Source organism: Dermacentor albipictus, chromosome 9, assembly GCF_038994185.2.
Source record: "Dermacentor albipictus isolate Rhodes 1998 colony chromosome 9, USDA_Dalb.pri_finalv2, whole genome shotgun sequence".
Classification (NCBI taxonomy): domain Eukaryota; kingdom Metazoa; phylum Arthropoda; class Arachnida; order Ixodida; family Ixodidae; genus Dermacentor; species Dermacentor albipictus.
In genome coordinates, this window is record NC_091829.1 from 43,945,529 (window position 1) to 43,961,674 (window position 16,146).

The 16,146-nt window shown below is 48.3% G+C and overlaps 1 protein-coding gene across 1 annotated transcript in view; it reads right to left on the reverse strand.

Moving 5' to 3' along the window:
- The window catches only part of LOC139049745 (vitellogenin-6-like), a 29,486-nt gene extending 24,328 nt beyond the window's left edge, over positions 1-5,158 (reverse strand). The window contains exons 1-3 of the mRNA XM_070525538.1: positions 5,050-5,158; positions 2,701-2,724; positions 765-1,090 (exon numbers count right to left, since the gene is read on the reverse strand). Coding sequence (XP_070381639.1) covers positions 765-1,090; positions 2,701-2,724; positions 5,050-5,089 — 390 coding nt within the window. The 5' untranslated portion in view covers positions 5,090-5,158. The remainder of the gene's footprint in view (positions 1-764; positions 1,091-2,700; positions 2,725-5,049) is intronic.
- Between the last annotated feature and the right edge of the window lie 10,988 nt (positions 5,159-16,146).

Below are 16,146 nucleotides of genomic sequence, written 5' to 3' on the forward strand. Positions count from 1 at the left end.
ACAACCAACTTGGGATGGCGTATTATGCGTGTAAAAGAAGAGGAGGCACCGGGACGTGAAACGAATATGTGAAGAAGCCTGATTTAGATTTGCCTTAAATGCTCCATTATCAACCCGACATGAGACCCTCCCTCCCCCTCCCTTTCCTGAAAGGGATACCAAAATGAAAAATGAATTCTGCTGTATTGGTGAATGGCGCTTCTCTAGCACCGAAAAAAAAAAGTTTTTAAACTTGGGCTTCGAGCCGCCACCTGAAGCCACCGCAACCAAAACTGCCGACCCATTCTCTTTAATAAAGTTTCTTTTATTCTTGTTGTGAGAGCAGGCTTGATAGCCGCGTAAGGCGTGAAAACGAGGGATGGGAGGCGACACCGTCGTGAAGTTCTCGCACCAGCTTGTCGGGACGTCATGGATTTTGACGACATTTGATCGTGGCCCAGTTAATCTTTTTTTTTTCATCGCCGAGGATGGAGTTCATTGTTTACTAAAAGAAGCAACGACGTAACTTAGCAAGCTTTGAAAACCTTCACTGACCCGCGGACAATGGCCCGAATATATGGGAAATTACTATGAAATCCGTGACGTCACACTCTCGCGCCTGCGCTGCATCGTGGCGCGACATTGAAAAGAAAGAGTGTCTGTTCCTCAACCTATTACTGCGAAGTTAACTAATATAGAGTTTGGAGCAACACTGCTTCGGTTTAAGCTGATTTAGGTTTTAGTGATTGTTTCAGTGGACTTGACTTTTCCCTCGGACGCCTCACCTTGCCGGCGCTGAGGACGAACTTGACCGGGTAGCGGAACTGCTGCGAGTAGTCCACCGCGAAGGTCTCGTTCAGCAGCGGCACCGACCAGTTCAGCGGCACGGCGGTCAGGTTGTCCAGGCCGCCGTACAGGTGCTCGTGCTTGACCACCGAGAAGTTGAGGAAACGCGCCTCGTACGTGTCTTGTCCGGCCGAGTAGAGGGCCAGGTCTCCCGCGTACTGGAGTCCAGCGCCCTCGGTCACAGTCAGTTCTGGGCTCTTCAGGGTCACCGTGGCCCGAACCTTGTAGACCACGCCGCCCGACGACTGGGTCGGTGGCACCGGATCTGCGACACGCCGTGGTTGCTTAGTGGCTATGGTGGTGGGCTGCCAAGCACGAGGTCGCGGGATCGAATCCCGGCCACGGCGGCCGCATTTCGATGGGGGCGAAATGCGAAAACGTCCGTGCATTTAGATTTATGTGCACGTTAAAGAACCACAGGTTGTCGAAATTATTCCGGAGTCCCCCTACTACGGCGTGCCTCATAATCAGATCGTGGTTTTGGCACGTAAAACCGCAATGATTGAATTGAATTGCCTTACACGCTCTTTAATGTCTGAGAGTTATCGGATGTGGTAGGCAATCGACATAGTCACCAGCCAGTTATGCTCGCAGAAGAACCAATGCGTCTCCCATGCCCCTGTCCTGCGAATTCGGCACCCATTCTTCGCCAGCGATGTATTTTTTTAACTTTTTCGCTCGATCTGACTTCCTACCTCATTGGCTAAAGTTTTCTTTACCGGGCATCCATTTTGCTTATTTAATTGACCATCACTTGTCTTGTATGGACCTCGTAATCACTTTGTTTTCCTCTTAATTTCAACCAGAATGCGTCCCACTGTGTCCCCGCAATCCACGTTGCTGTCTTTGTAAGGTTAGTAACGAAGGGTATCAGATGCGCTACTTTCTGAAAAAAAAAAAAGCAGAAAGCTATTCTAGTATCTAGGCAGCATTGCAAGGCCCGAGATTTTGCTCCCGTAGTGCCTGCAGCCTTCCACAACCGTTCTTTTCTATCGGATGTCTTTGTAGGCATTCGCTGAAGTTTAGCCTTTCACAAAGCCGCTGGTAAGCATCGGAAGGCAAACATTGTGAGCATAGGGCGGCCGAATCGCGTGATCGTACAACAGCGAAGACAGCTACGCGGGCTGTTATAGAATATCTGCGGAGCACCGCAATTGACTCGAGACTTCAAGCAAACTACAACTTCTTTCTGTCATCGTTCTCTTTGTCCCCTTTCCTCCTTCCCCTGCGCAGAGTAGCAGGTCAGAGCGTATTTTATGTATATCCTACAGGCCGACCTGCCTGCTTTTCCTGCAATAAATTACCTCTTCATCTTAGGCAGTCCAATATGAAGCGAATCCCCTTGCTAGGATCTCCCTATAAGCCTCGCTGTACGCGCCATCAGAATGTATCAGTTATTAACTGCCGCATTTGGCACTGAAGGACTGTTTCCGCTACGAGAGTAGAAGGCTGTGTGAGAGGGAACAAAGGAGACGAAGTCAACTTTCCGTGCTTCTAGCGGTTTTTTTTTTTTTGTGCTTGCATCTGTTCGATAGGATAGTCGAGCGAATCGTTTCTCCGCGAGTAGTGTTGTTGTGAAGCCTTGCTATAAAACATTAAAACCGTATAAATATACATCTTTTAGGCATGGAAATACCGTTATTTGACGCTCGGTTTTGCAAGCGGTGTCTAAGGATCACGATGACGCGAGAAACTTACACATCGTATTTGCGACAAGCAAATAAGGCGTAGATATGCCAACGTGGCTTGGCTCAGTTTGTTTTTGCTGCGCAACGTAGAAATCAGCCTTACCCTCACACTTAAATTTATAAAGTTGAATCGCTCAGTATTGCACAAAGTATACAGAGGTTATTTTTAACCAGTCGAGATACTCACCGAAGAGGACGCCATTTGCCGCAGCTGCAAAAGAAAAAAGAAAGCGATTGAATTAATTAATTTATGCAAGAAATAGCACACAGCTCAAAATTCGTGTTGCACATGCATTACAGATAGCATAAACACCTTTCAGCTTCAAAGCGAGGGGTGTGCTCGAAGTTACATTTGTTTTTGAACATGCGACTAATGGAAACATTTTTACACCACAATCTACTTGACTTGCGACCAGCTTGGTGCGTGTTTAACTGTTTTTGCGCGCTTCTTTCTTGAAACTCACTTGTGTAATATCACTCTTTTTATGAATGTGTATTGCTTAGTGCTACATTCGGAGCATTGATCGAACATGAAAATTAATTTGTCATCTACTGTACCGCAAGTCGACATTGCATGCTGGCAAAGAAATAAATATGAGGCATTACAAATGCACACAATGCACTTAAGCGAAAGTGGGAACAATTTTTTTTTTTCATAAGCACGACACGATGCTAGTGGGTTTTTACAATACGTTTAGCATTACGTACTAAATTTCGATGGGTAAACTTAAGTAGAGCATCGCCGAATAGCGAGGAGCGTTTCGCTGACGCCGAAAGCCTTCCTCAGGTGCACATTTGCTTCCGCGAGCTGTCGTCTTGCATCCGCGATTATCGGCAAATCAGTTTGCCTCCTTCTGTGATGCCTTTTTCTTTTTAGATTACGAAATTTCCTCCCGGCCACGATACATTTGGGACGTGTCGCAAGTTATTACTCTTCTATGGTTATGGAGGGACGCAAGCCCGCCAAGACTCTTTCTTTTACCCGTCGCTGTAGCTTAAGTACCTGTGGCGTCGCTCTACAGAGTTCGAGGTCGGGGGTTCCGTGCCGGCCTAGGCGGCGGCGTTTCGATTAGGGCAAAAGGCGAAAACGCCCGTGTACTTAGATTTTTTTGCGCGGTAAAGAACGTCACACGGTCAAGCTTATCCCATTGTCTTCCACTATGACGTCCGTCGTTATCAGAGTGTGGGTTCGACACTTAAAACCCTAGAACTGAAATGACTCTTTCTCTTTTTTTTCAATCGCAGCAACTGACGTTATGCACCATTCACTCGCCGCCGGTACCGGTCAATCTCAGATGAAGCACAGTTACGTGGCAATCAAGGAACGTACTAGCAGATGAGCTTAGTACCGCCGGCGCGTAGGTGGTCACTGTACTCAAGAAAAATTTCCGACTACAGTCGCATCCTTCTGAAGGCGCAGTCCTTTCGTTCAAAATCCTCATTTACCATTACAGCCACCGCTCGCATGGTTTCGGTTTGCGGCAAGACGTGCAGCCGTCTGCTCACGCCGGCTTCGATGGTCGCTACAAACATCGCGAATTGTAATTTCAATGCAGCACTATGGGTAGCACGCATAAGCGACAGCTTGACGAAACACGTCACTTCCTATTGCATTAACCACTATGCCGCTAGGTGATCGAAAGCCGCATGCAGCTGAGGAACATGTCAAGAGTTGCATCTAAACATAAATTCCAGCTGCTACTCCAACGGGGTCCAGACTGGCGCATATCGAGCAACGACTACGACATCGCTTGAGAGACTTCTGACTGTAGCTTCGTTAAACTACTGCACGCGCAACTTGAGTGCAGCAACGAACAAGCTCAATGACGAAATCTTTAAGTTTGCTTTGAAGTCATTGGTGTGGTAATAAACTCGCAGCCATAGATTACAGCCTTTCCTAAGCGACGTCATCACTTCTCGATAGCAACCCCGCCTAGACTTGGGACAGTCGCCTCCGCTGCATCATGCATTCTCTTCGTTATAGGATCCAGCATGCCACGAGGTTACGCCTGTGAGTAACATATGCGACCGCCTCGAACGTCGCCGAGACCTTTTCATCCTAACTTGATACCCGCCGAAGTACCTCTGTGGTTACGGCTTTGGGCTGCCGAGCCCTATGTCGCTGGTTTGATCCCGTGTGCGGGGACCGCATTCGATTAGGGCGGCACGCAAGAACGTTCATATGCCGCGCACATTAGATGCACGGTAAAGAACCCCGGATGGCTTAAACTACTCCGGAGTCCTCAACTACGGCTTCCCTTGTAACCCGTCGAAGAATTTCTGGGCCGGTAAATCGCCACAATTCAACTGCTCACGGGACGGCGCCATTACTCGAAGCAAGTGACCGCTGCCAATCCGTCTGTAGTCCAAGAGCGTCGACGGGCGGGTGGGGTCAGCGAGCAAAGGAACCCGCGAGCGGTGGAACGGGCGGCTAGCAGACTCTCCCGAAAGCGCATCCTCCGACACCGAGCGCCCGACGAAGCGTGAGCAGAGGGCTTCCCCGCGTAGTCCGTGCGCCTAGCGGCGCGGTGCTCACCTGCGAGAAGCAGCAGCGGGAGACCGCAGAGGACACGCATCCTTGGGCTGTGCACAGGGGACAACCGAGCGTGCTGCCCTGTGTCGCCGGCCGCGGCCCGTTATATAGGGTCCCGGGGCCCGCTGCTGATACAGGGCTGACGCCGCGGCTGCTCGTCTCAGCAGCCGAGATTAACGGGGCCGGAGCGCGCTCGGCGCTTCTGCCGATCCGTGTGCTTGCCGCTGCTGCTGCTGCTGCTGCTGCCTGCCTGCGATGGTCACGAGAGCGGCCTGGCACCCCTTCGCTTTCTTCGGGTTGGTTTGGCGTGCGGGTGGTGCACTTCGGTGGTGCACGTTGTTGGGCGGGTTGGGTGCACTGTTTCGGCGAGGCACAGCTCAAAGACTGGACGGTGCGGGCGCTTAAATGCCAACTATGAGACACAGTTAATTGTGGGCGGTCATTTCCACGGAACACTTATGCAGCCTCTTCACGAAAAAACGCTGCACTAATTTATTTGGTCATAATATCCCCTATGGCAAGCCGAACAGTAAAAGAAGGCGTGGGAGGAGAGGAGTAACGTAAATACACGTATCCACACCTGAAGACCTATGGACAAGCGTACGAGGTGCTTCGTTAAAAATAGGTTGTTCTTTCTTTTCTTATTTCACATCAGAATGTATCTCCAAACGAAATAAGGAAAGCATTGCTTAGCATTCATTGAGTTTCTTTTTCTTTGAGCTTTGCGAAAGTCTTTTTGTTCTGATAAAATTACTGCCGGATGGAAAGAGACCTTATGTTAGGGATGGTGGCCATCTAGGACAATGTGCGCAGAACCACCTCCCGAATGAACGTGACGCACGAATTCTTGCGGTACTCACATGCTGTGATAAGTATAGAAAGAGCATAAAATACTTTTGAGAAGTTTTCGGGGAGAGGGCCCAGTGGGCATGAGACTTGTTGCTTGATGACATGTTCTGGTGCCCTCGCGAAAGAACGTCTTGAATGAAACCAGTTTATAAATGATGTCATGGCATTTTGAGCGTAGATGCTATGGTGTTATCAGCATTGGTTGTTGGGATATCAACATATAACATCTGTGCAGAGCTTGACACATGGTTTACCATACGCAAAGCCACAACGCAATCATAACGTTTAAGTATTAATAAGTTGCGCACGAAGCTAGACTCTGGTTAGGGTTGTTTTTCAGTTTGACGAGCGCCACATACCCTAGATGATTATATCCAGAGGAAATTGCTGCGGCAGAATTAATATGGACAGTAGAATAGGCAGGAGGTGCGCTGGTTTGTTCGATCCTTCCTTCAATATGTTCACATGTACGTGTATAGGAACATATAGGACATACAGAGGAAGTACCTTGAGTACTTCGGCATTTCTTTCCCCCTCCCGTCACCACCCCTTCGTTCTAAATATATAATCGTGGCAACTCCCCTGCAGTAGTAGCTTTTCAGAGTTATTTTTTTTTCTTTCGTTCGCCTCAGTGAATGTCAAATGTGCTTCATCGCTTTCCTGTCACCCTGTCAACACATTTCTGGAACTCAAATCGTCGGCAAGAGGTTATTCTTTATTTTAGTGAAATGCAAGCGTGTATCGCATATTCAAAATGAAATGAATTAAGTCTCAATCTCCGCACACTCGGCGTCTGACGGCTTAAATATACACTGTGGCTCTACCGTCCGTAAAAACGTATCACCTAACTGTGTTTCATTCAGGCTCACTGTCCTGCCTGACTACTTGCAGATCGTGCCTATATGATTCCCTGCTTGCATTAAAATCTGCAGGAAGGAGGTACCAGCTATACAGACAACAGGGCCGGTACAATGTAAGGATTCTTTTCGGTCGATTCCACTGCTTCCTTATCATCTATTGTTCTTGACCGGTCGATCCTGGTGATGATGTAAGCGGAGTACCTCCCGGGCCACTGACGATGTCCGAAAAGGAAAATAATTGAAATAGAATCGTTACATTATCCTGGTTCACAACTACGGAAAGGAGCAGGTTACGCAAACCACGCAGAGGAAGAAGCCTTACTCCTTATCTCTCAGCTCTCGATTTACTTAGTGTTGCAATCAGCGGGCTGATATCATGTACACCCGCCGTGGTTGCTCAGTGGCTATGGTGTTAGGCTGCTGAGAACGGAGGTCGCGGGATCGAATCCCGGCCACGGCGGCCGCATTTCGACGAGGGAGAAATGCGAGAACACTCGTGTACTTAGATTTAGGTGCACGTTAAAGAAGCCCAGGTGGTCGAAATTTCCGGAGTCCTCCACTATGGCGTGCCTCATAATCAGAAAGTGGTTTTGACGCGTAAAACTGCATAATTTAATTAACACCGTCATTGGTGTGAAGATCTGGCGTCCTCATGCGGGAAACAAAACACCAATGACGGAAATATGTTGAATTCACCTTTCTGGCATACATTACTGCACGCGCATGAGGTATAATGGCTACTGTCCGCTTGTCTTTGAATGATGTAAATGTTTTCAAGCAGCAGCACAGGCAGCATTAGACTGCTGGCACAGCAAGGTCACGTAAGCGCGATCCAAGCTGCCTTTATTACGCCCGAAATAAAGTTTCATTCTTGCAAACATTATGTTATAGTCTTCCTAAATATTGCTCTGAGACTCATGCGACCGTACGTGCGATGCTTAATTTAACGTATATGCTTTGTGTTCTATGCACATCAAAAAATGAAAGGCTGAGGTGGGGATTTCGAAGAGCCATTCATCCTTTGCGTGATGTTTCTAGTCTTCCGAAATGTATCAACTCCGCTCGTCTCTCAATTCTTCTGTCGTTTCTGCGAACTAATCGGGATGGCTAAAACCGGCGCCAGTGTAGGCTGGCTACTGATGCCGGTACAACCGTGACGCGTTGTAAATCGAGGCTTGACTAATGTCGTTCGCTAAGACTCTAAAGACAGCAAATGTTAAACACCGTTGCTGACCACTTATCCCAAGTGGCCGCACTCTTTAAAGAGCACGCTGAAGGTGGCCTTCTTTGTCAATGACATTCATCTGCAGGTTCGACGAGAGGACGCAGTCCATTCCGCGGGAACCGGATGACGAATCCAACATGGCGTTCGCTGCTGGCAACACTTCGTCGTTAGGCTGTGCTCTCGGAGGCCACGGTGTTGGCTATCGTGCTTAGCTGGATCACATGCACCGGGCTTTCACTTCCACTCACTTCCCTATGCACTGTCTCTTAGCAAGTTGATTCGGACTTTCCCTAACTATCAACTCGTTTAGACATGAATAATAAGAAGAAGAAAATGCCTCGGCATCTATGCTTTCCGAGGTGTTTAGCTCAACTGCACTGCCTTTTTTTTCAGATTTGGTGCATCTTTTCGTTGTTTTAACACCGAGCAGGCGTCACAGCCTCGGTTGCTAAAATGTGACTGGCCGTCCTAGCCAAAAAGGTCTGCCGCTCAGTCCGGCCGAAAGAACTCTTGCAAGCTGTAGCTGCATGCGTGCTTTGACCGGGAAGGTCTGTCACTTCGGGGTTATCGCTATTTACCGAGAGGTTGGCTGACTGACTGCGAAAACTCGGTGCAAGGTCCTTGAACGCCGGTTAAGTGAGAAGCAGCAGCGTTGCCTTTAGGCACCTTCAGGAAAAGCAATCTCTTTTTCCGGGCGATCTTTCTTTCTGGCCGATACGAGCCACGGGAATCTTCCCGTTTAGCGGAACGTTTCCTCTTACCTTGGCTGATCGCAGCAGGGTCTAGTTAAGGCAGATTTACGTTGCCTTTCTTTATTGATATGATGTAAGGAGATGTTGACGCACAATCTAGCGTTAAACGTTGCCAGGTTCATATTCCAATGGCGGCCTGTCCGGAGCCAGGAATTCTTAGCACCCTCTGCTGCGTCGCAGGTCTGACCGCCGCCGTGGTCAGTTGCTTCGCAGCTGCTGGGGACTGAGGGCCGGGGTTTGATTGTTGTGTTCATATAGGAGGTTGTGGCCAAGTACTGCACCAGGGTGGCCAATCCTGCTCTGGTGAGGGAGTGCGTTACCGGTTCTGGTCACCGATGGTCACCGGTTCGATAACCGATGACCATCGATAACCGATGACCATCGTTTCGATAACCGATGGTCATTAAGAGTTACGGAATGGATTCCAAGGGAAGGGAAGCGTCGCAGAGGGCGGCAGAAAGTTAGGTGAGCGGATGAGATTAAGAAGTTTGCAGGGACAACATGGCCACAATTAGTACATGACCGGGGTAGTTGGAGAAGTATGGGGGAGGCCTTTGCCCTGCAGTGGCGTAACCAGGATGATGATGATGATGCACAATTTAAGGCGCCGGCTACTCCTTAGCTCTTGATTGGGTCTAGCCTACAAGTTGAGTTGAGTTGAGTTGAGTTGTTGTAGGCTACTGGTGGGATTAGCCTTGCAGTTGCTGCCGGCAATTGCTCCACCGTAGCGACACTTAAAATAATTAAATCACGTAATCCGACACAGACCTCCCAATTACAAATGTTCACTCCTCAGTTCACCATGTTGAAGCCAAATCCGTGTCCTGTAGGTAATTTAACAGAAGGCGAGAGACCTCCTTCCTACACAACCGGTTCCCGCGCGGGAAAACTATGTCCTGAAGCGAACTGTGAGGAAGTCCTGTGTTCTTGAGAGACCCGAATAACACCCTCCTTTCCGCGTTATACACAGTACAGCACATTAGGTAATGTTCAATGTCACCACACACACCACACGTTGAACATAATGGTGATAACGCCAGGCCAGTCTTAAACATCCACGCAGGGGTACGAGCAGAGCCCGTGCGAATGCGTAGCAGTAAGGTTGCTTGGTTTCTTTGGAGACCCTTGATCACACATGGCTTGTGAGGTGAGCTCCACAAAGAACTGAAGTGGCACGACACCGCTTCTCTGAAGAGTCTCCCGTCTTCTTGAGGCACTTTTCTCGAAGGATTCCCAGACAGCGCTCTATGGGCGAGGCTGTCCGCCATCTCGTTGCCTATGATACCTATGTGTGATGGCACCCATTGGAATCGTATGGAGAAGCCTTTGACACTGAGATTTTGCACCGAACGTAGGGAGCTTAGAGATAAGGCATCAGTAGGGAATCCGTGCTCTAACCTTTGAAGGGCGGATTTCGAATCTGTAAGAATGACCACAGGTTGAGGCGTACAAAACCGTAGCTTTTTGAGAGCTGCCTCAATGGCAACGCTTTCGGCCGTTGTGGAGGACACGACTGCAGTGAAGCGAACGGACCAATCAAAGTTCAAAGAGGGAATGTGAAAAGCAGCTGCACTAGATCCTCTGACCTTGTCCACAGAGCCATCAGTAAAAATTTGAAGGTGACGTGCATATTCCGTTTCAAGATGTTCCAGTACGAGCGAACGCGTTGCTGCCAAAGGAGAACTCCGCTTAGCACGAACGTGAGGAACTGCCAACGAACTATCGAGGCTCGCGAAAGACCAAGGTGGTTTCGACCTCTTAATTCGACCTCTAGCGTCAAGACCCAGGTAACCAAGAGTATTAAGGGCCAAGTACGCTCGGGACTCGGATCTCTTTCGAAGGCGCTGTAGAAGGGCTCGGCCAGCTGCCGTCTGTTTGAGGCGGCCAATTTGCATCAATAACCTTTGTGAAGCGACTAAGCTAAGAGGTCTCGATAGAGATTCATAAAGTACTGCATTGTTAGGAGCAGTCTGCGGAACGCCAAGAGCCCTTCTTAGGCCCTTTCTGTGCAGAACCTCAAGTCGTTCCAGCTGTGATATCGATGGGGAAATTAAAGGGAGCTGATACATTATTCGACTCGTCACTAGTGCATCGTGCAACCTGATCGTTGAAGAAGGGTGATTTCCCCATTGCTCACTTGCAACTCTACGGATTACATTGAGACGCGGAGATATCGATGTCACAACCGAGTCCACAGCTCGTCGCCACTGTAGGCGGTAGTCGATAATGACGCCCAAAAAGCGCTTGTGTTTAAATTGTCGAAGACAAGATTGATTAAGGTCTATCTTCAGCCGCGCATACCTTCTTCCTCTACCTGGAAACATTATGAAGCCAGATTTTTCCACCGAGAGAGTCAACCCCATACCTTGAAGGTAATTTTGAACTGAAAGAAATGCCTGTCGAGCTATCAGAGCTAAACGCTTGTGTTGATATCCGGTTAACCAAAGGCAGATGCCGTCCGCGTATATCGACATATGGACATGCATGCAATGTTTTTGCACTTCAGCGGGAAGACCAGCCATTGCAACGTTAAAGAGCGTTGGGGAAAGAACACTTCCTTGAGGTACACCTCGCGATACCACCCTTTCGGTGCTTGTGGTACTTCCTAACTGCACTTGAATTTTCCGATCACTGATAAATGAGTGAATGAAGCGCAGAAGATAACCCTGTACGCCCATGGCCTGCAAACTATTTAGTATTGAGCTCTGAAGGATGGTATCATAAGCCTTTGATACGTCTAGGAAAATAACTAGTGTTGAAAGGCCGAAAGCTCTATGATGTTCAATATGGCTTATCAAGTCCAAGACGCTGTCTTGCGCGCTTAAACCTGTTCGGAATCCAGTCATGCATGTTGGCAGAGCCCTTCTATCTTCGAGCCACCAAGATAAACGCTTACTTGCCAGCTTCTCCATAAGCTTAGCCACGCACGACGTCAGTGATACAGGACGATACGAGGCCAAGTCTGTCATTTCTTTGCCGGGCTTCAGCACTGGGACAACGCGAGCCACTTTCCATGAAGGAGGAACGTCGCCAGTCTCCCACACTCGATTGAGACAGCTTAGAAGCATCTTTCGGTGTTCCAGAGGTAGGTTCTGCATCATCTGGTTGGTGATGCCGTCAGGACCTGGTGCACATCGACGCCGCAGGCCGCTGAGTGCTGTCTGTAGCTCTCGAAGTGTAAACGGGGCGTCCATCACAGACGTAGATGTTGCAGGTGGAGTGCAGGGAGGAATTCCTGAACTTGCACTTACAAATGCATCTGCAAATTCCTCTGCCAAGCACACGAGAGGTTTCTGCTTGCGCAGTGCAAGCGCTTCAAAAGGTCTACTAGGTCGAGAATCACCAGCAAGACTGCCAATGACTCGCCAAATCCTCGTCATCGGTGAGAAAACCGTCAAGCTAGCGCAGAAGGACGCCCACTGCGACCTACAGAGCTTGTTCGTATGGCGTCGAATGGCAGAGTTAAGCCTATTGAAGGTCGTCTTCAAGGATCTGTCATCCTTCTTCCGCATCAGTTGTCGCTCCGCCCTTCTGCGCGCGGCGCAAAGGTTCCTGAGTTTTAAATCCGGAGTCGGAAAATGAGTAGGCAACTTGACCGCTGTGGTAGCAGCCATCTTACCAGAAATCATTTTGTCAATCACATCACCAGAAACACAGGCAAGTTGCTCCCTGTATTTGTCCCAATTAACAACATGGCTAATTTTAGAGTCGCGCAAATGGAAGTCGGCAGTAAACACAAAAATTGGATAGTGATCACTTCCCATGCGGTCAGGTGCAGTTGACCACTTCACGCGGACGTCAGATGAATGCAAGGTTAGGTCTATTGATGTGGCTGAGGCTGGAGGCCGGAAGAAAGTGGGACTTCCGTCATTGGCCACGCACAAGTCCAAACTATCGATAACTTCTACAAGTTTGCGTCCGCGGGAATCTGTGTTCCTGTCACCCCAGAGAGAGTGATGGGCGTTGAAGTCCCCGCAGATAATTCGGGGCGCTGGGCAACGGTCACAAAGCTGCTGCAGAAACAAGTCCATTGCTACCTTCTTCCGCGGAGACACGTATACGGATGCAATAGAAAGAGTTCGGAAGCCAAGACGTATCCTCACAGCCGCTACCTCAATACTATCGGTGCAAAGATCGGTGACGTTCAAAGCCACATGAGGAATCTCTCTTCGTATGTAAAGGGCAGCGCTTCCCGCGGGAAATGACTTTATGCTGCAATTCTTATGGGCGACATATCCAGTTAAAGATCTCCCGCTTGGTAGGCCAGCCTCCGAGAGGGCTAAAACTGGAACGCACGTATCTTTCAGAAATAATTTAAGTTCTGCTAATCGACTTATAATCCCAGCGCAGTTCCATTGCATAATAAATGGCACTTTTCGGTGATTTTTTGTTGCACGAGGTTGAAGAAGACTAGCCATATTATAAGGTGAAGGTCGCTGCGAAGGTGGTAATCATGGGCTCAAAGGAAAGAACGAGCTGTAGAAAGTTCTTCAGGGTGCCAGTCTGCATCACTTGAACATATGAACGCAGGACTTCAAACAAAACTCGCAGAAGGTCGGACAGTTCCTGATTTTTGAGCTCCTTATTTTGCTGTACGCACTTCCTCACAACTTCAACAAAGGTTGCGGACTTGGACCCACTCTTGGCCACTTCAGCTGGTGTCTTCATCTTTTTTGAGGCGAGGGAATGTCCTCCATGTTGTCGAGTCTGGCTGTGAAACTTGTCCGGCTGTCTGGCTGTCAAGTCTGGTCGCTGAGAAACTTGGACACTTTTTGCTGCAGCAGATCGAACAACCGACTCACCCACAGAGGACTTTGCCGTCTTGCTAGGCTCAGGTCGCTCTCTGACGTTGCTGGCTACCACGCTACGAACGTCCAACTCTAACGCAGGGAACTCAACTTCCGAATCTAACGCCGGGAACTCGTCACTTCCAGGTATCCGCTTCTCAGTAGGTTGTGGTTTGGGAGCACTAATGAAGGACACTCGGCGGTGTAAGGCGCTTACACGGAAGGGGCAGCCACCAAAACTCGCTGGATGGTCGCCACCACAATTAGCGCAAGCAAAATCTGCCTTGCAGGCTTTGTAATCGTGGGCGCCACCGCATCGTTTGCAACGTAGATCTTTGATGCAAACTTTAGCTACATGCCCAAAGCGTTGGCACCTAAAGCATCGGGGAGGAGGTTCAACGAATTCTTTGACTGCATGCTTGGTAAAACCGAGGTCAATTTTTTCGGGGCGCTCGGTGCTAGGAGCAAACGTTATCACAACAGAGTTAGTAGGTTTCGCTGCCCATTCTTTTTCTTGAGTCTCCACCCGGCGCATGAGACGTATCACGTGCAGAACCCCTTGCGGTTTCAAGTAGTCAAGAAGGTCGCTTTCCGAATACCACACTGGTACTCCCCTAATAACACATGTGTTAGTCATGTAGGAGTGGGGCAGCCGGGCATTAACTTTTATGTCCCCAATCTGAGAGCACCGGAGCAGAATGTCAACTTGCTCTTCCGTTGCGATATCTAAATAAAGCGCGCCTTGCGATGTGAAGCGGCTGCGAATCGGGGCAGATCCCAGCAGTACCTTAATGGCTTCAAAGAGCCTGATAGGGTTCCGCTCTCTCAAATCAACACCTTTCTCTGTTGGCAAAACTACCACTGGGATTCCGACCGTTCTTTGCTTCCGATGACTCACCACCTTGAAGCCGTCGCTGTCCACTTCCGCCATATCAGCCACTTGCTCGTCAGGGTCGACGATAGTTGTGTCGTCCCCACTGACCGATGATGACGCACTGGACTGCTTATCGTCCCTGACGTCTGGCAGCTCCACACCTTGCGAGGCCATGGCCGCCTCCGCCACGCTGGCTTCCTTCGGATGGCGCTGTCCCTTTAAAGATGCCGGCGCCGGAGCAGCCGTACCCTTCCCATAGGGACAGTACCTCCTTAAAGATGCGGAGACGACGCTGTTCGCTCTGTTGTCACCTCAGCTCTGTAATTTTTGCATAGGTTTTGCTATTCATTAAGTGAGTTATTTATATCCTTGGAAGATGGGTCTAGCCTACAACACACAGGGTTCAAGATTACATATCAAATAACCTTTTCATACAAGCACCAGAACTTGTCAAGCAACGTTCTCACGGTAACACTATGATGTGAGAAATACATGGCGCGTACAATATGCAAGTTAAATTACTTCACAGTTGTGTAGAAGAAAGTCTCAAAAGTACAAATGATACTTTCGCCTAATAGTAGAGCCTCTGGTCAGCGGCTGGTACACTACGGATGGTAAAGTAAGCGGGAAAAGGATCCCAGTTTTAGAAACGAAAAAGCTAAAATACAAATCTCGGAGCCGTTATACCGTCTGCTTGCTTTGACAGCCCGCTTAGCTGTTAAAGGCGAAGGCATCAATCTATCAGAATTAGCTAATGTTAGTGGTACATTGGCAGTGTTATGGGGTAGTAGAACACTGGTGCAGCTCGAATTTATTGTTTTGCGCTTAGAAATAACATCGGTGTGAGGAATGTTGTACTTGAAGAAAGACTTAAAGATCGAGGTAACACGCGGGTTTTATAATGATTTTATAACTGCGGAAATCTGAATTGTGTATTGCACCATGGCTCTTTCATAGTTCGGAATGACTTACTGTTTAGAGAAAATCGAGTTCTTATTGAAGACGTACAAATGCAGATGCTGACTATTCACGAATTTAAATACGCGAAAATTTGAATTTAATGGGCAACGAATAGCCACAACAATTTTATACCTTGAATCAAGCTAATCTTTATACTTTTATCATCAATTGTGCTTACCGACGAAAGGAAAGCTATGATTGTTAAAACCTACACTTTCAAGTGCTTATTTTTTGTCTGATCTTAAGCGTGTACTTATTTCCAGACGGGCTTTATATACTTGAACCTTTCTTTGATTTTTTTTTTAAATTTTTTTTTGATTTTACATTATCCTTGTTTTTCCCCCCTATATATTCTTCCACGTGCTACATAGTCCTTCCGGGTTCTGAATAAATTCGGTTTCCTTTGTCAAAAAATAAATAAATAAACGAATAATCTCAAAGGTGTAACGTAATACGTCTAGTGCGTATTGTTGACAAATTGGTTACTCAAACCTGACCTTCCCTTTCTGCAATGCTTCTACTCCAAGACACTGGGTTCAACGCCCGCTCGGACAGTTGTTCCCCGAGGAAAACGTTAGTGGCTGAGGAAAGCTTGAATTTCGCAGCCCGAAGCCGGCTTTTATATATTTTTTTCTCCGCCTCCACTTCGAAGCTTGTATCTGCCCAAGAAAAAACGACGCGTTCGGCGATAACGACTTAGCGCTTCGCCAGGAGGTCTGCACGTGTCCTCCGCTCAACATAGGAAAATTTCTTTTAAAAGAAAGCTTGTGGATGCAAGTAAGAAAAAAAAAAT